General features: G+C 46.9%; 1 protein-coding gene across 2 annotated transcripts in view; it reads right to left on the reverse strand.

Moving 5' to 3' along the window:
* USP32 (ubiquitin specific peptidase 32) overlaps positions 1 to 23,921 on the reverse strand; it is a 433,758-nt gene that overhangs the window by 286,231 nt on the left and 123,606 nt on the right. For both annotated transcript variants that reach the window (XM_063954012.1, XM_063954011.1), the window contains exon 2: positions 13,983 to 14,113. In XM_063954012.1, the coding sequence (XP_063810082.1) occupies positions 13,983 to 14,113 (131 nt within the window). The remainder of the gene's footprint in view (positions 1 to 13,982; positions 14,114 to 23,921) is intronic.

Genomic DNA, 23,921 nt, shown 5'->3' on the forward strand with positions numbered 1-23,921 from the left:
TTTCCGCCCATCGGAGAATCCTTGTGGCTTCTGCCATCGCCATCCTGCTTCTTGTGCCGCCCTGTCGGTTTACATGAGCGACCGCCGTGATGTTGTCTGACTGGATCAGCACCGGCCGGTGTTGAAGCAGGGGTCTAGCCTGACTTAGGGCATTGTAAATGGCCCTTAGTTCCAGAATATTTATGTGCAGGGAAGTCTCCTGACTTTTCCATAGCCTTGGAAGTTTCTTCCCTGTGTGACTGCCCCCCAGCCTCGAAGGCTGGCATCCGTGGTCACCAGGACCCAGTCCTGTATGCCGAATCTGCGGCCCCCTAGAAGATGAGCACTCTGCAGCCACCACAACAGCGACACCCTGGCCCTTGGAGACAGGGTTATCCGCCGATGCATCTGAAGATGCGACCCGGACCACTTGTCCAACAGATCCCACTGGAAAATCCTTGCATGGGACCTGGCGAATGGAATTTCTTCGTAAGAAGCTACCATCCTTCCCAGGGCTCGCGTGCATTGATGCACCGACACATGTATACTTATTAGGAGGTCTCTGTCTAGAGACGACAACTCCTTGGACTTCTCCTCCGGGAGAAACCCTTTTTATCCTGTTCTGTGTCCAGAACCATACCCAGGAACAGTAGACGCGTTGTAGGAACCAGCTGCGACTTTGGAATATTCAGAATCCAGCCGTGCTGTTGTAGCACTTCCCGAGATAGTGCTACTCCGATGAACAACTGCTCCCTGGACCTCGCCTTTATAAGGAGATCGTCCAAGTACGGGATAATTATTTCGGCCATTACCTTGGTAAATACCTCTGTGCCGGGGACAGACCAACGGCAACGTCTGGAATTGGTAATGACAATCCTGTACCACAATTTTGAGGTACTCCTGGTGAAGAGGGTAAATAGGGACATGCAGGTAAGCATCCTTGATGTCCAGTGATACCATGAAATTCTCCAGGCTTGCAATAATCGCCCTGAGCGATTCCATTTTGAACTTGAACCTTCGTATATAAGTGTTCAAGGCTTTCAATTTTAGAATGGGTCTCACCGAACCGTCTGGTTTCGGTACCACAACATTTTGGAATAGTAACCCCGGCCTTGTTGAAGGAGGGGTACCTTGATTTCACCTGCTGGAAGTACAGCTTGTGAATTGCCGCCAGTACTACCTTTCTCCGAGGGCAGCAGGCAAGGCTGATGTGAGGTAACGGCGAGGGGGAGTCGCCTCGAACTCCAGCCTGTATCCCTGTGATACTATTTGCAGAACCTAGGGATCCACCTGTGGGCAAGCCCACTGGTCCCTGAAGTTCCCGAGACGCGCCCCTACCGCACCTGTCTCCACCTGTGGAGCCCCAACGTCATGCGGTGGACTCAGAGGAAGCAGGGGAAGATTTTTGATCCTGGGAACTGGCTGCTGGTGCAGCTTTTTCCTTCTTCCCTTGTCTCTGTGCAGAAAGGAAGCGCCTTTGACCCGCTTGCTTTTCTGAAGCCGAAAGGACTGTACCTGAAAATACAGTGCTTTCTTAGGCTGTGAGGAAACCTGAGGTAAAAAATTTTCTTCCCAGCTGTTGCTGTGGATACGAGGTCCCAGAGACCATCCCCAAACAATTCCTCACCCTTCTAAGGCAGAATCTCCATGTGCCTTTTATAGGCAGCATCACCTGTCCACTGCCGGGTTTCTAATACCCTCCTGGCAGAATGGACATTGCATTAATTCTGGATGCCAGCCGGCAAATATCCCTCTGTGCATCCTTTATATCTAAGACGACGTCTTTAATATGCTCTATGTTAGCAAACTATTATCCCTGTCTTAGAGTATTAATATTATCTGACTGGGTATCAGACCACGCTGCAGCAGCACTATTTATGCTGAGGCAATTGCAGGTCTCAGTATATAACCTGAGTGTGTATATACAGACTTCAGGATAGCCTCCTGATTTTTATCAGCAGGCTCCTTCAAGGTGGCCGTATCCTAAGACGGCAGTGCCACCTTTTTTGACAAACGTGTGAGCGCCTTATCCACCCTAAGGGATATCTCCCAACGTGACCTATCCTCTGGCGGGAAAGGGTACGCCATCAGTAACTTTTTAGAAATTTATAGTTTCTTATCGGGGGAACCCACGCTACTTTACACACTTCATTCATTCATCTGATGGGGGAACAAAACACTGGCTGCTTTTTCTCCCCAAAAATAAAACCCCTTTTATGTGGTACTTGGGTTCATGTCAGAAATGCGTAACACATTTTTCATTGCCGAGATCATGTAACGGATGTTCCTAGTGGATTGTGTATATGTCTCAACCTCGTCGACACTGGAGTCAGACTCCGTGTCGACATCTGTGTCTGCCATCTGAGGTAACGGGCGCTTTTTTGAGCCCCTGATGGCCTTTGAGACGCCAGGGCAGGCGCGGGCTGAGAAGCCGGCTGTCCCACAGCTGTTTTACGTCATCCAGCCTTCTATGTAAGGAGTTGACATTGTCGGTTAATACCTTCCACCTATCCATCCACTCTGGTGTCGGCCCCACAGGGGGCGACATCCCATTTATCGGCCTCTGCTCCACCTCCACGTAACCTTCATCCCACATGTCGACACAGCCGTACCGACACACAGCACACACACAGGGAATGCTCTGACTGAGGACAGGACCCCACAAAGTCCATTGGGGAGACAGAGAGAGAGTATGCCAGCACACACCAGAGTGCTATATAATGCAGGGATTAACACTATAACTGAGTGATTTTTTCCCCAATAGCTGCTTGTATAAACAATATTGCGCCTAAATTTAGTGCCCCCCCTCTCTTTTTAACCCTTTGAGCCTGAAAACTACAGGGGAGAGCCTGGGGAGCTGTCTTCCAGCTGCACTGTGAAGAGAAAATGGCGCCAGTGTGCTGAGGGAGATAGCTCCGCCCCTTTTTCGCAGACTTTTCTCCCGCTTTTTTATGGATTCTGGCATGGGGTATTTATCACATATATAGCCTCTGGGGCTATATATTGTGATGATTTTGCCAGGCAAGGTGTTTATATTGCTGCTCAGGGCGCCCCCCCCCAGCGCCCTGCACCCATCAGTGACCGGAGTGTGAGGTGTGCATGAGGAGCAATGGCGCACAGCTGCAGTGCTGTGCGCTACTACCTTGGTGAAGACTGAAGTCTTCTGCCGCCGATTTTCCGGAACACTTCTTGCTTCTGGCTCTGTAAGGGGGCCGGCGGCGCGGCACCGGGACCGAACATCAATGGCCGGTTCCATGCGGTCGATCCCTCTGGAGCTAATGGTGTCCAGTAGCCTAAGAAGCCCAAGCTACCACCAGTTAGGTAGGTTCGCTTCTTCTCCCCTTAGTCCCTCGCTGCAGTGAGTCTGTTGCCAGCAGATCTCACTGTAAAATAAAAAACCTAAATATACTTTCTTTCTAGGAGCTCAGGAGAGCCCCTAGTGTGCATCCAGCTCAGCCGGGCACAAGAATCTAACTGAGGTCTGGAGGAGGGTCTTAGTGGGAGGAGCCAGTGCACACCAGGTAGTCCTAAAGCTTTCTTTAGTTGTGCCCAGTCTCCTGCGGAGCCGCTAATCCCCATGGTCCTTACGGAGTCCCAGCATCCACTTAGGACGTCAGAGAAAATAAGATTCCTCATCGTACTCCGATACCTTACCAGGGATGTGCAGGACATCTCTAATAGCTTCTATCATGGCCTGTATTCCCTGTGACAAAGCTGCATCCCCCCCTCCCATGTCTACCTCACTCACCTCTCAGAGAGCCCTTCTAGGGAGACAGAGTATAATGGAGCCAGCTACACAGCGCCCCTATAGCTAAATAACGACATTTATGGTAATAACTTACCGTTGTTAAATCTCTTTCTGCGAGGTACACTGGACTCCACAGGGAATGACATTGGGGTGTAGAGTAAGATCTTGATCCGAGGCACCAACAGGCTCAAAGCTTTGACTGTTCCCAGAATGCCTAGCGCAGCCTTTTCTATAACCCCGCCTCCGTGCACAGGAGCTCAATTTTTGTTAACCAGTCGAATGCAGTAGCAGGCAAAAGAGACGACAACTGTTAGTAGCTACATACACCACACTAACGACAGGAGAAAGTTTCAGCGGCTAATGCCATACCAACCCAAAGAAGCTAAGTGCGTCAGGGTGGGCGCTCTGTGGAGCCCAGTGTACCTCGCAGAAAGATTTAACAACGGTAAGTTCTTACCATAAATCTCGTTTCCTGCTGCGGGGTACACTGGGCTCCACAGGGAATGACATTGGGGATGTCCTAAAGCAGTTCCTTATGGGAGGGGACGCACTGTAGCGGGCACAAGAACCCGGCGTCCAAAGGAAGCATCCTGGGAGGCGGAAGTATCAAAAGGCATAGAACCTTATGAACATGTTCACTGAGGACCACGTAGCCGCCTTGCACAATTGTTCAAGGGTCGCACCATGGCAGGCCGCCCAAGAAGGTCCAACAGACCGTGTAGAACGGGCCTTGATGGTAGCAGGAGCTGGAAGGCCAGCCTGTACCTAAGCATGTGCAATCACCATTCTAATCCATCTGGCCAGGGTCTGCTTGTGAGCAGGCCAGCCACGTTTGTGAAAACAAAACAGAACAAAGAGAGAATCAGACTTCCTGATGGAGGCAGGTCTCTTCACGTAGATACGGAGAGCCTGTACCGCATCCAAAAACCGTTCTCTGGAAGACAAATCAGGAGAGGCAAAGGCCGGAACCACAATCTCCTGATTAAGATGGAAAAAAGACACCACCTTAGGTGGGGACGTATTGTAAGAACCGCCCGGTCACGGTGAAAAATGAGATCGGGGACTTACAGGATAGGGCACCCAAGTCTGAGACCCTTCTAGCTGAAGCGATAGCCAGCAAAAACAAAACCTTAAGGGAAAGCCACTTAAGGTCCGCAGACGCAAGAGGTTCAAACGGAGACTCTTGCAAGGCATCCAGAACCACCGACAGATCCCAAGGGGCCACAGGTGGTAGATAAGGAGGCTGAATCCGCAACACGCCCTGAGTGAGGGTATGAACATCAGGCAGGGCAGCAATCTTTCTATGAAACCAAACCTACAAGGCATAAATATGAACCTTGATGGAGGCCAGACGAAGGCCCAAGTCCAGACCTTGTTGTAGAAAGGCCAAAAGATCGTCCGTACTAAATTTGTAAGTGTCATTTTTAGATGCGCACCAACCAAAATCAAAATTGCAGACCCTATGATAAATCCGAGCAGAAGCCGGTTTCCGGGCCTTACAACATGGTTTGAATGACCGCCTCAGAAAATCCTTTGGCCCTCAAGGCGGAAGCTTCAAGAGCCACGGAAACTAAGCCAATCGGGCTAAATCCTGATATACACAGGGGCCCTGAACGAGGAGATCTGGACGCTGCGGAAGAAGAAGGGGACGCTCTATCGAGAGACACTGAAGGTCTGAGAATCAATGCCGTTTGGGCCACGCTGGAGCGATCAGAAGTAGGATTCCTCCTTCTTGCTTGAAATTCCTTATTACTCTGGGCAAGAGCGACACCGGAGGAAACACATATGGCAGCCGAAAGTTCCATGGAATTGCCAATTTCGTCCACGAACGCTGCTTGAGGATCCCTTGTCCTTGCTCCTAAGACCGAAACGTTGTGATTGTGTCGAGATGCCATCAGGTCCACATCTGGAATGCCCCACTTGTCCACGAGGAGTTGAAACACTTCTGGATGGAGGCTCCACTCTCCGGCGTGTACATCCTGACGACTGAGAAAGTCCGCTTCCCAGTTTAGGACCCCCGGAATGAACACTGTCGATATGGCTGGCAGATGGCTTTCCGCCCACTGAAGAATCCGTGATACTTCCCTCATTGCCATGCGGCTTCCAGTGCCGCCTTGATGATTGATGTACGCCACCATGGTGGCGTTGTCAGACTGTACTTGAACAGGTTTGTTCTGTATTAGATGCTGGGCCAAGTTCAAGGAGTTGAACACCGCCCACAATTCCAGAATGTTTATCGGGAGGAGAGACTCCTCCTTGGTCCACCGACCCTGAAGGGAGTGTTGCTCCAAAACCGCACCCCAACCCCTCAGACTGGCGTCCGTCGTCAGAAGGACCCAGTTGGAGATCCAGAATGGACGACCCCTGCTCAAATCGTTGGTCCTTAAGCCACCAGCTCAGTGACAGATGGACCTCCGGAGACAAGGAGATTATTTGAGACCTGATCCGGTGAGTCAGGCCGTCCCACTTGGCAAGAATCTGCTTCTGGAGAAGGCAGGAATGGAATTGAGCGTACGCCACAATTTCAAAAGCCGACACCATGAGACCTAGCACTTGCAGTGCTGAATGTATAGACATTTGCGGACGAGATAGAAAGCATTGAATCCTGTCGCGAAGCTTCAGGACTTTCTCCTGAGACAAGAACAACCGCTGGTTGTGAGTGTCCAATAACGCCCCCAGGTGCACCATGCTCTGAGCAGGGACCAGGGATGATTTCTTCCAGTTGATGAGCCATCCGTGGGCTTGCAGAAACTGGATAGTCAGATGCAGATGGCGTAGGAGAATCTCTAGGGAATTTGCCAGGATCAACAAGTCTTCCAAGTACGGTAGGATCCTGACCCATGGACGGCGAAGTACAGCCGTCATTACCGCCATGATTAGGGTGGCCAATCCCGGGGTCGGGATTGGCGGGATCCCGGGAATTGAGGCCAAAAATGGCGGGATTTGAATACCGGGGTTGGAGCCTCCAATCCCGGGATTAAACTGCGCATGGTGCGTTTTTTTGTCCGAGCAGTGCTGCTGAGCACTAGCGCTCGGCTCAGCCTCTGCCCGGTCCAGGCTCTGCGTGGCATGCGCATCCCCACACCTTCCCTCTGGAGGCCCGCTGCATCTACTCTTCAGCTGCCTTCCAGCCCGCCTGATAAAAGGAAGAGGCCGGCCCCGGCTGCCCGGCTGTGCGCGGCGTGACATCAGCGAGGTCACGCTGCGCATCCGCACACTTTCCCTCCGGCGGCCCACCGCATCTGGTCAGCATCGTGCCTGCGTTCCAGCCCGCCTTCTTTGATCTTAAATGAAGGAAGACGCCGCCAGACTGCTCCTGCCTGCCTCTGGACCGCGTTACTGTAGTGAGTATGTTATATTTATTTTATTTTTTTAATCTAAACTTGAAATGGGCAGGGCTGGGGTGGGAGAAAAACTGAATCACAGTTCAATCCCGGGATTGAGCATTTTTCAATCCCGATTCCCGGGATTGAAAAAATGCCCCGGGATTGGCCTCCCTAGCCATGACCTTGGTGAACTCGCGGAGCCGTGCTCAAACTAAAAAAGTAACACCCAAAATTGGTAATGGGGGTTGCCAACCGTAAACCTCAGGTACTGCTGGTGCGACATTGCAATGGGAATATGCAGGTAAGCATCCTGTATGTCCAGTGAGACCATATAGTCTCCAGGCTCCAAGGCAAGAACAATAGAGCAAAGAGTTTCCATACGAAACTTGGAGACCTTCAAAAATTTGTTGAAGAAGGACTTGAGGTTGAGAATTGGCCAGGAATACCCTTTCGGTTACGGGACTAGGAACAGCAGTGAATAGTACCCCTTGCCTCTGTGAGCCAGAGGCACCTGTACTACCACTCCGGTGTCCAGGAGGGACTGTTCCACCGAATGTAGAGTTTTTGCCTTCACCTGATCCAAAAGGGCGTCTGTCAGGCAAAATCGATAAGGGGGGACGATTCTTGAAGGATACGGCGTAACCTCGAGTGACGACTTCCCGTACCCAGGCATCGGAAGTGGTCTTCAAGCATTCCTGGGTAAACCCTAGAAGTCAGCCCCCCACTCTGGGATCCCCCAGAAGGAGGCCCGCCCCGTCGTGCAGCAGGCTTGTCAATTTTGGAAGCAGGCTGACGGGCAGCACAGGTCCGTTTGGGTTTGGACTTATTGGATTTAGAAGTGTGAACCTGTTTTGGGTACGCCTGACCTTTTGCTTTCCCTGAAGGACGTAAGGAGCAAAAGGAAGTACTCTTAGCCTTCGGCACCGAAGGAGCAGTGCTAGGCATGCTGTTTTAGCAGATGCTAAGCCAGCCACTATCTTGTTTAGGTCTTCTCCGAAAAGAATGTCTCCTTTGAAGGGGAGTACCTCCAGGGTTTTCTAATAGTCCATGTCCACAGACCAAGACTGTAACCAGAGAATACGGCAAGCCAAAATGGACGTAGTAGAAGCCTTGGCCGCCACAATACCGGCATCTGAAGCCGCCTCTTTAATGTAATGAGACACTGTAACAATATATGACAGGCATTGTCTAGCATGATCAGAAGCATTGGAAGGCAACTCCGGAGCCCAAGCTTCCACAGCTTCAGCAGCCCATGTCGCTGCAATAATGGGCCTATGCACCGCACCGTTTAGGGTGTAGATTGCCTTCAAACAACCCTCCACACACTTGTCCATCGGCTCTCTCAAGGACGTGACGGTAGTTACAGGCAGAGCTGAGGATACTACCAGCAGCGCCACTTGCGAATCCACTGGCAGGGGTGTTTCCCAATTTTTACTAAGCACCACAGCGAGGGGGTAGCGAGTCAGCATCTTCTTGTAAGGCGTGAACTTCTTTCCTGGATTTTCCCAGTACTCCTGACGTATGTCAACTAAATGTTCAGAGTGAGGTAAAACTTGTTTAACCACCTTCTGACATTTAAACCTGTCCGATTTCTTAGGCGCAGTGTCAAGCTCCGGTTCATCATCAACCTGAAGAATGAGCCTGATAGCCTCTAACAAGTCAGGAACATCCACCTGCGTAACAACTTCCCCATCAGAAGCATCAGTATCAGAAGCATCAGTATCAGAAGCATCAGTATCAGAAGCATCAGTATCAGAAGCATCAGTATCAGAATCTGAGGGGTCCGTATAAACGCCATCCTCATCAGAGGTGGTCCCACAGGGGGCATTAGTCTAGTTACCAACGTATTCAATAGCGAAAAGGTAGCCCAAGGTGGGTCATTTTGTACCCCCGTTGCTACAGTCCCACTGGGGGGTAAGGAACCCCCAGAACCTGAACCCTCAGCTGCTGTGTTATCCTCAAATGTGTCTGCAGCGTCAACACCACGCAATTTGGGATCAGCCCCAGCTCCGTTGCCCTTAGAAGCGGACAATCAACAGCTCAATGCAAGGCAACACAGTACAATATTAGCAGCACAATACCTGACAAGAACCTCCTGTGCAGTTTATCAGCACAAACAGGGAATTCAAGAGGTATATGGTGACTAATAATCACCGAGAAAAATACACACGAGTATATCCTGTGAACTGCCTATATTATGATACACCTGACACACTTAGCCCCCTCAGGTTATAGAATATAGGGATAGCAATCTGAGTCAGATATACGACATGGAGGTCACACAGCAGCTATATGCACACACACAGTGTCACAGTTTGTACAATGCAGAAATTATGACATGCAATAAAACTGCACTGGACTAGCAATACAGAGTAGTACTATGTATAGCTATACACTTAATAGATGAAACAATGCACAGTAAAGACTGGATGTATATCACAGGATACTTGTACTAAATAACCCTGACTAAATGCACTTTTTCTTAACTAACACTGTCAGCAGACATGTAGAGTACTTAAGTGTCCTGTAAAATGCACATCGCTTTACAGAGGAGGATTTGCCAAAACAGTCCCAGGATCAGCTCTGCTTGCTATATTGGCGCCCAAATGCTGACAGGGAGTGAGGGAGAGACAGAGATATGCAGCTCCAGGGCGGGAACATTTAGTCTAAATGGCGCCCTGGGGCTGGGAGACGGGCTACAGGTCAAAGCCTTATCCCCCTGCTGGACTTCACCACTGGGTACTGGGGGCTTAATAAAACAGTTTTATGAGAGAAAACCGACCTGTGCCCATGCCCTGGTGGTCTAGTGGGGTCCCTGTACTACCAGTGTCCACGCCAGAGCACGCGGCCCACCTCCCACGCGGGATCGCGATTTACAGCGGGTCCCGTCGAGGGGACCCCTTACCTCCTCCCTGAGTGCGGTCACACGATCCGGGAGAGCAGCGATCGTGTCTGTGACTAACTTGGAAGAAACCCGGAGCCTCCGCTGTAGGTACCTGGCAACCAGGGTGCGGGAGTGTACAGCGCCGCTGGGGGAGGTGATGGAGCTGCAGCAGGAGATGTCTGACTGACATCTAACACACAGTCTCTGCTGCAGCCCTTGAAGTCTTCAATATTCTTTAAAAGCTTCTCTCAGGGCTGCTGGAGCAGCCCCCCTGTTATGTGCCTGCTTACTGCATGGCACCAACTACAAAACTGAGCTCCTGTGCACGGAGGCGGGGTTATAGAGGAGGTGGCGGCGCTAGGCATTCTGGGAACAGTCAAAGCTTTGAGCCTGTTGGTGCCTCGGATCAAGATCCTACTCTACACCCCAATGTCATTCCCTGTGGAGCCCAGTGTACCCCGCAGCAGAAAACAAGTTTAGCTGGGTCTCAAACTAAGTACCCTTAATAGGGCATAGTACACCAAAATATTGCTCTTCCCCCCTGCTATGACCCCTTGGTACCGCTTAGGTGTTCTGTAGTCCTTGTGGTGGAGCTGCGCTTCCCTGTCAATCTGCCTGTGTATAGCTGCACAGGGAAAATGGCGCTGGTGAGCTGCTGGATCTGCTCATAGTGAAGCCCCGCCCCCTTAATGGCTCGTTGTCTTCCCGGGTTTTTCAATACTGAGGTAAATATTCTGTTCTACAGTGGATTAAAACCCCTGTAGTGCACTGCCAGTGTGGGTATCCTTAGAGGCTTCAGTTCGCCCCTCACAACGGTCACTACAGCGTCTCTGGAGACTGGAGCGCAGCCTGCATATCAGCGCTGCGCTCCTACCCTTGTACCGCCATTACAGACGGCGACCCGCTAACCGGTACGCCGGCCACCTACTCACCACTCTTCTGACTTCTGGCTCTGTTAGGGTAGGAGGCGTACTGCGGGTCCAACGAAGCAGGCAGTCTGGTGCCAACCAGACCTGCCTGAAAATAAAAAAAATAGAAAATAAATGCAGAAAACTCTTTAGGAGCTTCCCAAGCGTGACCGGCTTCTCCGGGCACATTTTTTAAACTGAGTCTGGTAGGAGGGCTATAGAAGGAGGAGCCAGCCCACACTTTCAATTTCTTAACGTGCCCATGGCTCATTAGTGGGCCCGTCTATACCCCTATGGTACTAATGTGAACCCAGTATCCTCTAGGATGTATGAGAAAATAAGTGACATTTATGGTTCTCTACTACAAAAAGACAATTCACGTTTTGAAGATTTGGGGCGGGATGTTATGAAGTCCGAGTTCAGCAGCCATGCGGTATGCCAGCCGAACTATCACGATTTTTTCAAGGGGCAATCATTTACAAGGCATGGTTTAGCCTTGTAAATTATTGCCCCTTTAAAAAAAAAACTCTGAATTCGTCCGGCATACCACACAGCTGCTGAACTCGGACTGCATTACATCCAGCCTTGAAATTTAAATAGTTTCAGTTAGACAAATAAATTCTAGCAATCACGTTTTTTCTGGCTTCTGTTAACAGCTAACCTATTATAACACTGTGATACAAGTATGAACCTATTTGCACAAACTGTATTCTTTTAGAGTAAGAGAAGATGGGACTAGTATGGCTAGCAAAAGTGCTGGATGCATTTAACCATTTTGTAGGTTGCCGTCACATTTTGAATATGATGTATAGACAAGGAAGAAGAGATTTATGTTTCTTAAGCATTTAAATATCAAAATGTAGCGTAATATAAACTATTATATTCATCTGCGGTCTTTGGTAATGTCAAAACCAATAATTTATACCAAAGATCAAACATTAAATCGGTCAATGATTGTAAAAAAAGCCAAAAAGAATAAAAAAAAGCAGCAAAACAAACATAAAAGCAGAATGGAAAATCAAATAAATGTCATAACTTCACAAAGCGTGAATTGAAACTAGTACTGAAATACTAATAATTAACAAATTATAATGAATATTGTGAGATTAGATTGCAATATAACCAAAACGGCAACTGTCCCTTTTCAGGAATCCCTCTGCAAAAAATGCAAGATAAAACATTTACTGTACTTGTGAGATAAATACTTTCACGTAAATGATCTAGGAATATAAAGAAAGCATGTGCAGAGCTCAATGGGGACTATGCTGAATGTTATTTTTTATTTCAGTAATATCACTTATGATTTACAGCGAACAAAAAAAAAAAAACTAGTTTACAATCTGTATTAAATATTTTACAAAGAACATAAGTTTAAAAACTGATTAGCCTTGCAAGGAACATTTCTACATTAAATGATACAGTACAATGCACAAATTCAGGTGACTAAAGCCCGATTTCTAATGGTTGCTTGAATGGCATATTCCTTGTACCAGCAGGCAGCTACTTTGCTTGTTCTTAAGACTCACTTAAGATAGCTAATACTTCTTTTCCACTGCCTAAAAAACTCTAGGAATTGCCTCGTCTACCCGGGACGCGGCTCTGTGAAAAAGTCTCTGAGGAAAAAATCCCTGGTCTACTGACCCAGAATTTTTTCCCAGGTATAGAGCAGGGTTTTTGGTAGGGAAAAACCCAGTAACACTGTAGTGAAAACAACTCTTACGCTGGGTTTTTGACCCAGGTAATTGCAAAAGCCGCTGGCTGGTCCTTCCAGGACGCTGGCTGATGGTGTAATCACCCAGAGACTGGAGAAGATGCGTCCAAGCTTGGAGAGGCTGTTGAGAGAGGTCCTGGAAAGGGCACTGGCCCCACAGGTCACAGAGCACACAGGTCAGGAGAGAGAGGGCTTGGAAGGAGAGATGGGCTGCAGGGCACTGGGTGCACACGGGCCTGTGACCGAAGCTTTGTGAGCCTGAATAAAGTGCATAATTAATGACATCCACGTTTTGCTGGGCTTATCCGGGTTCAGTGGAAATAGAGGCGACCCGGAAAAAACACGCAACAAGGGTGCAGTGGAAACGGGGTCTAACCCGGGTACGACCTGGCACAATGCCAGTAATAAATCCCGGGACAGACCCGGATTTTGGGGGAAAAGAAGTATTAGAGAATCCCAATCAGCTAAACTAAATGAAATACATTCTTGACCTCTCTGGTAAAAAGTCATCCAAATATGAAGCAATAATAATTTTAAAATGCCTAACGAGAAGTTCTGCATCAACACTACCTGACCATATATTTCTATGACAGTTAAGAGCCCACTTTCAGCTCTCCACCTGTGAATAGCAGATGAATATAGCCAGAATACAGTCCTACCAATTGTTACACCTAAACAGGCTGTTGAAGAGACATATTAATACAACTCTTGTCTTTGCTGACAGTAAACCCCAAGAGAAACTTTCATACATGGTTAATATTGGACTGCACTATTTGGGCCCCAGGGACAGCTATGCGATTGGCTAAACTAGATACAAACTGGCTATCTCTGCCCAGCAGAGAATTATTTGGAGAAGCACTTGGCTGCTAAAATTCACAACACACCGCGTTCTAAGTCGGACGCTGACTTAGTGTTGCTTTAGTACGTGTCTCATCATATAGGTGCCACAATGATAACTTTTTTGTCGTTCTCACATAGGTGGGAGAGCCTGTGAGTTTAGCAACACCCAGTGCATGACTCTGAAAGCGACCCTACTGTTACTATATGTGTTTATATAGTTGTCACCAACACCTAAGCTTTTGTCATTGAATGTTGATAAAGCGTCAACATTTTTCTTTATTTATACTGTAAACACAAAGGGAAATGCCAAAAAAATATGTTGTGCCTGTGAATAAAGACATATCTGTGCAAGACAATGATTTTGTTTACATAAATCAGATAGCCATGATTAGTTCCTCAGCGGCCCCTCTCCCCCAACGGACCAACGTCTGTCTTTACATACACAAATCATAAAAACATAAGTTTGTAAAACAAAAACAATATTTTCATATATCATAATGAGCTGTAATTTTCAAAACAGGAATATATCGAATTATGTCACTGCTATAATGTGAATTTTTACCATTGGAAACCAATAATTTCTCACCTCTGCAACCTTAGGAGGAACACCATCACCTAGCACTTCCCTGATGAAGCACTGTTGGCTCATATAATAAGAAGGACCACCACACGTTCGTTTGAATGCATCTTTCAGCCTCTTCAATTCTACATCCGTCACTATATTAAGGGGGGGAAAAAAATCCTGGGTTATTTATCAACATTTATTTATTAACAATTACTCATAGCACCATCATATTCAGTTGTGCTTTACAACTGGGTCAAGTTTTAGACATCCATCAAAACAACTGTGGTATTCAGTGAATTAATGATAAATTACCACGAAAAAAAATGTTTTAATAAATCAGATTACAAGGCTGGACTTAGAAGCAGTACAAAGAGCAGACAGCCACAAAAGGAGCATGAACTAGAAAGACTACTAGCATAAGACAAAAAAGCAGCCACTAACATCTGGGAGGTTAGAGGCACGGAGGCAAACTGTAAATTAAGTAGACATTATAGAGAAAGGTGAAACCAGGTACCATGCTCCTAACTGTCATTTTTCAAACCCATAATGATTGGCTGGTGCGCAATCACCTTCCACTTATCACTGCTTTATCACTTATCCAAGCTTAATACATCTGCTCCTGTGTGGATGTGTACCATCTTAAGGGGGCAATACATGGTAACCATACTCAAAATTACATTTAAAAGATATATCAGGCCAACTGGAATCCCACCTCACTCCTCCCTAATTAGAATATTGCTACAAATTAAAGATTACTTTTAAGATACAGTTCCTTTGCATATAAACATAAGCCCATTTTATATATTTTCCATCAGTTTCAAAACGTGTTTGCATTCTTCTAGCCAAAAGCATGTGGAAAACACACTGAAATGAAGCAAGATACTCATTCGGAATTATTAAGAAAAAAAACCCCACAACTAATGTTATTTAAGAACACAAATGTTAATGGTCCCAATAAATATGATGGATTTTACTTTCAGATACATTTACATGCTTTCAATAGGAGTTAAAATAACCAGTAGAGTAATTTTAGCACTAGATAAAACAAGGTTTTAGCAAATTAGAACATTTAGATTAATCTTATCTTATTTCTCCCAACAGAATTACATTTTTTCCCTTCCTTGCCCTGTACATAGCTCAACAGACTTTTGAACATACAGTTGAAACATTGTCACCTTCATGTAAATCAGGCCTGGCCAACGTGTGGCTCTATAGCTGTTGTGAAACTGCAAGTCCCAGCATGCCCTTCTACACTTTTGATATTAGGAAATGCTAAAACTGTGGCAGAGCATGCTGGGATGTGTAGTTTCACAACAGCTGGAGAGCCACAGGTTGGCCAGGCCTGATGTTAATACTTGGACAGCAATGGTATGCTAGATCAGTGGAATCAAAGAAAGGGTAGAAATGTCATATATTAAGCAAGTTATGCTATCTTAAGAGAACATACACAAATCACAGCGCTTATTAAAAAGTTATGTGCCTTTTATTAATACACTGTAAAATAACAACAATTATTAATATCAGAAGACCCGTCCTGTGTATCGGCCGATCCTGCCAAGCATTAAACACAATTATAGATGTATCTCCACATTAGTATGGTTAGTAAGTCAATCTTCCACAATCAGCTGATTAATCAGTATCTTGACTTGTGTTAGTTAAAAGTACTTATCCATGCGGTAATTATTGTCACTGATGTTTCGAATTCTGATCCCATACATTGGTTTCTCCCGGCTCCTGGTGCTTTATCATCCCATCTCAAGAGACTTTCAGCACCCCTCCGGTACCGGTCGGAACTTTTTAAGAATACCTGCAGGCATTTTCCAAACATTTGGACACTCCAGATATGGCACCATTGATGGGATGATAAAGCACCAGGAGCCGGGAGAAACCAATGTATGGGATCAGAATTCGAAACAGGTTTACTATTAACTTTCCTCTGTGGATCACTGCCATTGCTTTTAAGCTATAAAACAGCATGCTGTACTAACCACTAAATAACAACTCTAATGATTGTTGCAACTAATTAACATCAGTGACAATAATTACCGCATGGATAAGTACTTTTAACTAACACAAGTCAAGATACTGATTAATCAGCTGATTGTGGAAGATTGACTTACTAACCATACTAATGTGGAGATACATCTATAATTGTGTTTAATGCTTGGCAGGATCGGCCGATACACAGGACGGGTCTTCTGATATTAATAATTGTTGTTATTTTACAGTGTATTAATAAAAGGCACATAACTTTTTAATAAGCGCTGTGATTTGTGTATGTTTTAGTTTTTAATTTAGGGTGGAGTACTCTCCCTTTTTAAAGCTGCTATTGATTAGTGTGTGTTTTTTTATGTAGATTATAATTAATGTGTACTTATCTACCTAGCAATTAGCGCCGAGATACTTTGTTGTGTATCTTAAGAGAATCAGAGATGTTTATCACTGTATTTACAATTGTTATGCTACAGAATGCTAAATATTGTACTCTTATTAGCAACTACATATTCTGTCAGATAATCGGGGTTACAATTTGAAAATCTGCTGAGAACAGGAAAATACATTTTCAGATTACCCATGAAGTTGTGAAACAGGAAATCGGTAAGCTATCCCAGAACACGGGATCCTGGCAGTCGTAATACAGACGCCAGGATCCAGCTGATGAAAAGACCGACAGGGTTGAGTAAGGGGTGTTCTCTCCTCTCCCCAACCCCCTAACTGTATCTTTCTGCAGTCTAACCCTATACTCCCCCATTAGTGCCTATCCCTAACCACCACCCACCCCCAGCGGAGGTGGCTAATTCTAACCCCTATCCCCGATGCCTAAACCTAACCCCTCCCGCAGCCTAACCCTATCCTCCGGCCCCCTGGGGGCATTACAGTAGGCCAGATTTAACATTTACTAATACCACCAAGCACAGGCCACATATAATCACAGGTAATCAAGTAGATCCAAGGTCTATGTCATACTCTGTCACTCCAACATCACAAAGATGTTATTCTGCAGGTAAATAAGAAATGTGCATGAACTATTTGCTGGACTGAAAATCGCACACAAAGTAAAAGTGGGTTTGCAGAACAAACAGAAAAAAAAAAAAAAAAGACAGGTATGGCATATTGCCATTTTCAGGTATATTGTACATCTTTACTACAAAGTTAGCTACATTTGTATTTTAAAACAAGTATATGTATTTCTAGATACATATCTGTTTAAATAAATGAAAGTATAGGTGAAATAAATCCAACTTGCCAGCGGTCACATGATCGGCTGCAGCATCCCCACACTGAAAATGCAGACATTGGAGGGAGTAAATATTTCTACCCCTAACCCTCGTCGTCTAGGGCTAACACCCCCTCCTCCCTCCCAATGCCTAAAATCTAAACCTCCTCCTTTGATAGCCGGTATATCAACCGCCGGGATCCTGACTAAATCCCTTGTGTAAAATATGGTCGCATTTTGGATATGTTTTTTTAGATACATGTAACATGATTTTGAAGCAGATTGAATGTGGGGAACAAAGGACAGTTCAGAGTCAAGGATGACACCTAGGCAGCGAGCTTGTGGGAAAGGATCGATTGTTGCGCTCTCAACAGTGATAGAGATATCAGGTTGGTAACTACTATTTACCGGTGGAAAAAAGGATTCTAATTACCTACCGGTAAATACTTTTCTCGTAGTCCATAGAGGATACTAGGGTCTATTTAGTACCATGGGGTGTAGGCGAGTCCACTAGGAGCAATGGGCACTTTAAAAATTTGATAGTGTGGGCTGGTTCCTCCCTCTAAGCACCTCCTACCAGACTCAGTCTAGGAAACTGTGCCCGAGGAGACGGACATACTTCGAGAGAAGGATAGATAAGGATAGTGGTGAGATTCCGAACCAGCACACACAACAAGAGGAAAGCCAAGCTAACCAAACTTGAAACAGGAACATCAACGGCTGAATCAACATTACTTAACCAAGTAACAGTGCAGGACGAACGAAGCACTGGGTGGGCGCCCAGTATTCACTACGGACTACGAGAAAAGGATTTACCGGTAGGTAATTAAAATCCTATTTTCTCTTTCATCCTAGAGGATACTGTGGTCCATTTAGTACCATGGGGATGTACCAAAGCTCTCAAAACCGTGTGGGAGAGTGCTGAGGTTCCCGCAGAACAGATTGATCAAACTGAAGGTCCTCAGAGGCCAAAGTATCGAACCTGTAGAACTTTGCAAACGTGTTTGAACCTGACCAAGTAGCTGCTCGGCAGAGCTGTAAAGCTGAAACACCCCGGGCAGCCACCCAGGAAGAACCCACCGACCTAGTACAGTGGGCCTGTACAGATTTTGGACATGGCAAACTTGCCATGGATTAAGCATGCTGGATGGTAAGTCTGATCCAGCGTGCAATAGTCTGCTTTGAAGCAGGACACCCAAGCTTATTGGGATCATAAAGAAAACACAGCGAGTCCGTCTTTCTGTGACGAGCTGTTCTTTTCAAATACACCTTCAAAGCCCTCACAACATCCAAAGACTTGTCGGTGACAACCGAAACCACAATTAGTTGGTTGATGTGAAGGGCGGACACCACCTTAGGAAGAAATCGCTGATGAGTTCTGAGTTCAGTTCTGTCCTCATGGAAAATTAAATAGGGACTGTTGTGAGACAAAGCCCCAGCTCCGATATTTTACGTCCACCTCTCGTAAAGGCTCAAACCAGTCCGATTGGAAGAAATGCAGCACCACATTGAGATCCCAAGGTGCCGTAGGAGGCACAAAGGGAGGTTCGATGTGTAGAACACCTTTCAAAAACGTCTGGACCTCAGGGAGAGAAGCCAATTGTTTCTGAAAGAAAATAGACAAGGCTGAAATCTGGACTTTTATGGAGCCCAGACGTAGGCCCACATCCACTCCTGCTTGTAAAAAAAAAAAAAAAAAAAAAAGACGGAAATGTCCTAGATGGAATTCCACCGCATAAAATGTTCTGCTCTCACAACAAGAAACAAATTTCTTCCAAATACGGTGGTAATGCTAAGACGTTGCCCGCTTCCTCGCTTGAATCATAGTCCTGATAACCTTGTTAGGGATCCCTCTCCTGGCTAGAATCAGCCGTTCGACTTCCATGCCGTCAAACGTACCCACGGTAAGTCCTGATAGACGAATGGGCCCTGTTGCAGGAGATCCTTGTGAAGAGGTAGATGCCACGGATCTTCGAGGAGCATCTCCAGAAGGTCCGCGTACCAGGCCCTTCTTGGCCAGTCCGGAGCAAATAGAATTGCTTGTACCTTTTCCCTTTTTATTCTCTTTAGCATTCTTGAAATCAGAGGAAGAGGAGGAAACACTTACACCATCTGATAGACCCATGGAGTCGTCAGGGCATCTACGGCCACTGTCTGTGGGTCTCTCGACCTGGAACAATACCGCTTGAGCTTCTTGTTGAGACGAGAGGCAATCATGTCAATCTGTGGATATCCCCATCGACTTATCAAGCACGTGAACACTTCCGGGTGAAGGCCCCACTCTCCCGGGTGCAGGTCGTGTCTGCTGAGGAAGTCTGCTTCCCAGTTGTCTACTCCCGGAATGAAGACCGCTGACAACGCCACAGCGTTTCTCTCTGCCCAGTGGAGAATTCTTGACACCTCTGACATTGCTGCTCTGCTTCTCATTCCGCCCTGTCGGTTTATGTACGTTACTGCAGTGTCACATTGTCTGACTGAACCTGAATGGCCCGATGTGAGGCCTGCAGAAGGGCGTTGTATATGGCCCTGAGTTCCAGAATGTTGACTGGAAGGACAACTTCCTGACTGGACCATCCTCCTTGAAACTACACCCCCTGAGTGACTGCTCCCCGACCTCTGAGGCTTGCATCTGTGGTTAGCAGAATTCAGTTCAGAAATTCTGAACCTCCGACCCTCGACGAAGTGAGAAGTCTGTAGCCACCACAAAAGGGAGATCCTGGCTTTTGGCGACAGACTGATCCTATGGTGCATGTAAAGATGCGATCCGGACCATTTGTCCAACAGATCGAGCTGGAAGGGTCTTGCGTGAAACCTTCCGTATTGAAGAGCCTTGTAAGAGGCCACCAATTTCACAGAAGGTGAATACATAGACGCAACGATATCCGGGTTGGCTTCAGAATATCCCAAACCATCGACTGGATTACTAATGCCTTTTCCAACGGAAGGAACACCTTTTACGACTCCGTATCCAATATCATTCCCGTATCCAGTATCATTAATTGCCGCCGTGGTTCTAGGTGAGATTTTGGAAGGTTCAGAATCCAGCCATGATCCTGGAGACGTTTGGTTGAGAGAGCAATGCTGTCCGGCAACCTTTCCCTGGACGGTGCTTTTATCAGGAGATCATCCAGGTACGGAATTATGTTCACTCCCTGTTTGCGGAGTAGAAACATCATCTCTGCCATCACCTTGGTGAACACCCTCTGTGCCGTGGAGGGGCCAAATGGCAGGGCATGGAAATGGTAGTGACAATCCTGCAGTGCAAACCGTAGATAAGCATGATGAGGCAGCCAGAACGGAATGTGAAGGTACGCATCCTTGATATCCAGAGACCCTAGGAATTGCCCCTCCTCCAGACCTGTGAACACCACTCTCAGAGACTCCATTTTAATTTTAAAAACTCTTAAGTAAGGGTTCAACGACTTGGGGTTAAAAAATGGTCTTCGCAGACCGTACGGTTTCGGTACTACAAACAAGTTGGAATAGTACCCCTTGTTTAGCTGATGAGGTGTAACTGGAACAATGACGTGAGTCTGTACCAGTTTTTGGATGGCATGTTGTAAAGTTACACTTGCCTCTTGTGAAACTGGCAAGCCTGATTTGAATAATCTGTGAGGTGGGATTGAATAATCTGTGAGGTGGGAGCTCTTGGAACTCTAGTCTGTAGCCCTGGGAAATTAGATTTATGACCCAGCGATCCTGGCACGAATTTGACCAGATTTGATTAAGAATTGTAGGCGTGCTCCCACATGACAGCCTTCCAGGCATCGCGGTCCATCGTTATGCTGAAGTCTTTGATGAAGCAGAGCCTGAGCTCTGTTCCTGAGCACCTGCTGTTGCTGGTTTGCGTGGTTTACCTCTTGCGCCGCTGGAGGACGTAGAAGCACCTCTGGATTTGCCCTTGAACTTGGCTGTCCTAAAGGACTGTAACTTGGAAGCTGAATAAGTCTTCTTGGTTGTGGGGGCTGCAGAAGGAAGATACATAGACTTATCCGCAGTAGCTGTGGAGATCCATTTGTCTAATTCATCTCCGAACAAGTCCTCTCCTGTGAATGGTAGGCCTTCCACACCTTTTCTGGAATCCGAGACAGCAGTCCACTAGCGTAGCCACAAGCCCCTGCGTGCCGACACTGCCATAGCGGTGGTGTGTGCGTTAAGCATGCCTATTTCCTTTATGGCTTCCACCATAAAGTTTGCAGAATCCTGTATATGTTGCAGGAGTAAGACAACATCCCCCCTAGATAAGGAATCTAACCGCTCAATTAGGTTACCGGACCATTTACTAATGGCTTTAGTGATCCACGCACATGCAATAGTGGATCTTTGGGCCACCCCAACAGCTGTGTACAATGATTTGAGTGTAGTCTCAATTTTACGATCAGTCGTGTCTTTCAGGGAGGCTGCACCAGGAACAGGCAATACAATTTTACGTGACAGCCTAGAGACTGATGCGTCCACTATCGGTGGATTTTCCCATTTTTTCCTACCCTCCAGAGGAAAAGGAAAAGATGAGGGCAACCTTTTAGGGATCTGAAAGTTTCTTTTCAGGATAACCCATGGTTCTTCAAACAGGGTATTCAATTCCTTTGACGCAGGAAAAGTGACTGAGGACTTTTTTACATTAAAATAAGATTCCTCACACTCCTCTGACACCTTATCAGAAATATGCAGAACATCTCCGATTGCCTCTATAAGGGCCTCTATTCCCTATGACAGAGCTGCATTCCCCCCCACCTCTGAGTCCACCTCCCATCCTCCATGTCTGAGACTGCAGGATATGGGCAAGAGATCGCTTTTGCGTACAAATGGGAGGAGATTGACACGCTGTCTTGGGGACTGAGTCTCTGTTAATAAACTAATCCATAGTCTGTTTTTAGTATTGCGTCTCTTTCTCATTGCGGGACAATTTTGTAGAAAGAGTTGAGATCATTCCCTTAAGAGAATTAACCCATTCCGGTTCAGCCTCGCTAGCCTATGAACCCTGAGTACCCAGTAGTGAGCACCGTAGTGAAGAGGAACACTCCGCAAACAGCCCTTCAGGGAGATACACTTGTTTGGAGCCAGCCCTCACCGCGCCCTTATCGCTAATGCCAAGCTTAGCCGGGTCGCAGACTAAGTTCCCTGATAGGGGACTTAGTACACTAATAGTCGCTCCCCCGATGCTATGACCCCCTAGTACCACTGAGCTAATCTGGAGTCAAACTGGTGGAGCTGTGTGTCCCTATCCTGTCAGCGTCTGTGTTTTATACTGGCTGAGGAATCTGGTGCTTAAAATGGAGAGAAACGGTTTTAAGGCTGTGTTGCCCATCTGGGTACAGTGTACGGGGACGCCGTTGTGTACTGTGTCCGGAGACGCATTCTGCCCCATTTAGAAGCCGTGCGTTTCCCTACCCTCATGCCACCATAATGGCCGGCGCCCCGCTAGCCGGGACGCCAGCTCAGTACTCACCACTCTTCATTCTTCTGGCTCTGTTAGGGGTGGCAGCGTGCTGCGGGACTGTACGCACGCCGTGGTGGGGCTTGCAAATAAGTCGCTCAGGGGCTCAGTATCCTGTCAGCGGGGAGCGAGACCATTAACTCTTCAAGAGGTTGGGCTGTCCCCCCCGTAAGTCCTACGAAGCAGGCAGGCTGGTGCCAACCAGTCCCGCCTGAAAACAACAAACGTAAAAAATAAAATGCAGAAAACTCTTCAGGAGCTTCCTGCAGCGTGACCGGCTCCTCCGGGCACATTTTCTAAACTGAGTCTGGTAGGAGGGGCATAGAGGGAGGAACCAGCCCACACTATCAAATTCTTAAAGTGCCCGTGGCTCCTAGTGGACCCATCTAAACCCCATTGTACTAAATGGACGTAAGAGAAATATAATTATTTGTGTTTCGGAAATATTAAGTTAGAGGTGGCAAGATGACATCCAAGATGAAACTGCAGAAAGGCATTACTTCAGAATCTTAGTAGACATCTCCTCCCACTGGGTAATTGAACATTTGGGGTCCCTCTATACCACAAACCCCATTGACTGCAGACACCCAGCGGCTGAGTATAACACTGAAGCCATTTAGAACAATGCATTATGCAATCAATTAAGCTGAATAATTAAGTGATGGTGCCCCTAACATAACAAAACCATGGAATACAGAGGTTTTTTCCCTGAAAAGAAAAAAGCAAATCATGTTATGAAGAATTTATAAATCTTATAATAATTTTATTTCTTATTGCACCATTTCATAAACAGAAAACCTGATCTACACACTTCCAGTGGAAAATTAGTATGGGAGTTCCACTCTAGTAATTCCACCAGGGTTCAGTATGGTAGGCCGGCGGTCGGGCTCCCAGCGACCAGCATACCGGCGCCGGGAGCCCGACCGCCGGCTTACCGACAGTGTGGCGAGCGCAAATGAGCCCCTTGCGGGCTCGCTGCGCTCGCCGCGCCACGCTATTTTATTCTCCCTCCAGGGGGGTCGTGGACCCCCACGAGGGAGAATAAGTGTCGGTATGCCGGCTGTCAGGATTCCGGCGCCGGTATACTGTGCGCCGGGATCCCGTCAGTCGGCATACTAAAGACCACCCATTCCACCACTACCTCCTCACCGAGCACAGAGAGCACACAGCTCCACCCTAGAAAACATTCATTTGAACAGACAACTGTAATTTACAGAATATCTGCATTTTGATGGAAGTAGAGGCAATCATAACTGGCTGGAGGGGGACATAAATTATCCCATTTTCGCTTTAGAAAGAATCAAAC

Source organism: Pseudophryne corroboree, chromosome 2 (assembly GCF_028390025.1).
Source record: "Pseudophryne corroboree isolate aPseCor3 chromosome 2, aPseCor3.hap2, whole genome shotgun sequence".
NCBI classification, from domain to species: Eukaryota; Metazoa; Chordata; class Amphibia; order Anura; family Myobatrachidae; genus Pseudophryne; species Pseudophryne corroboree.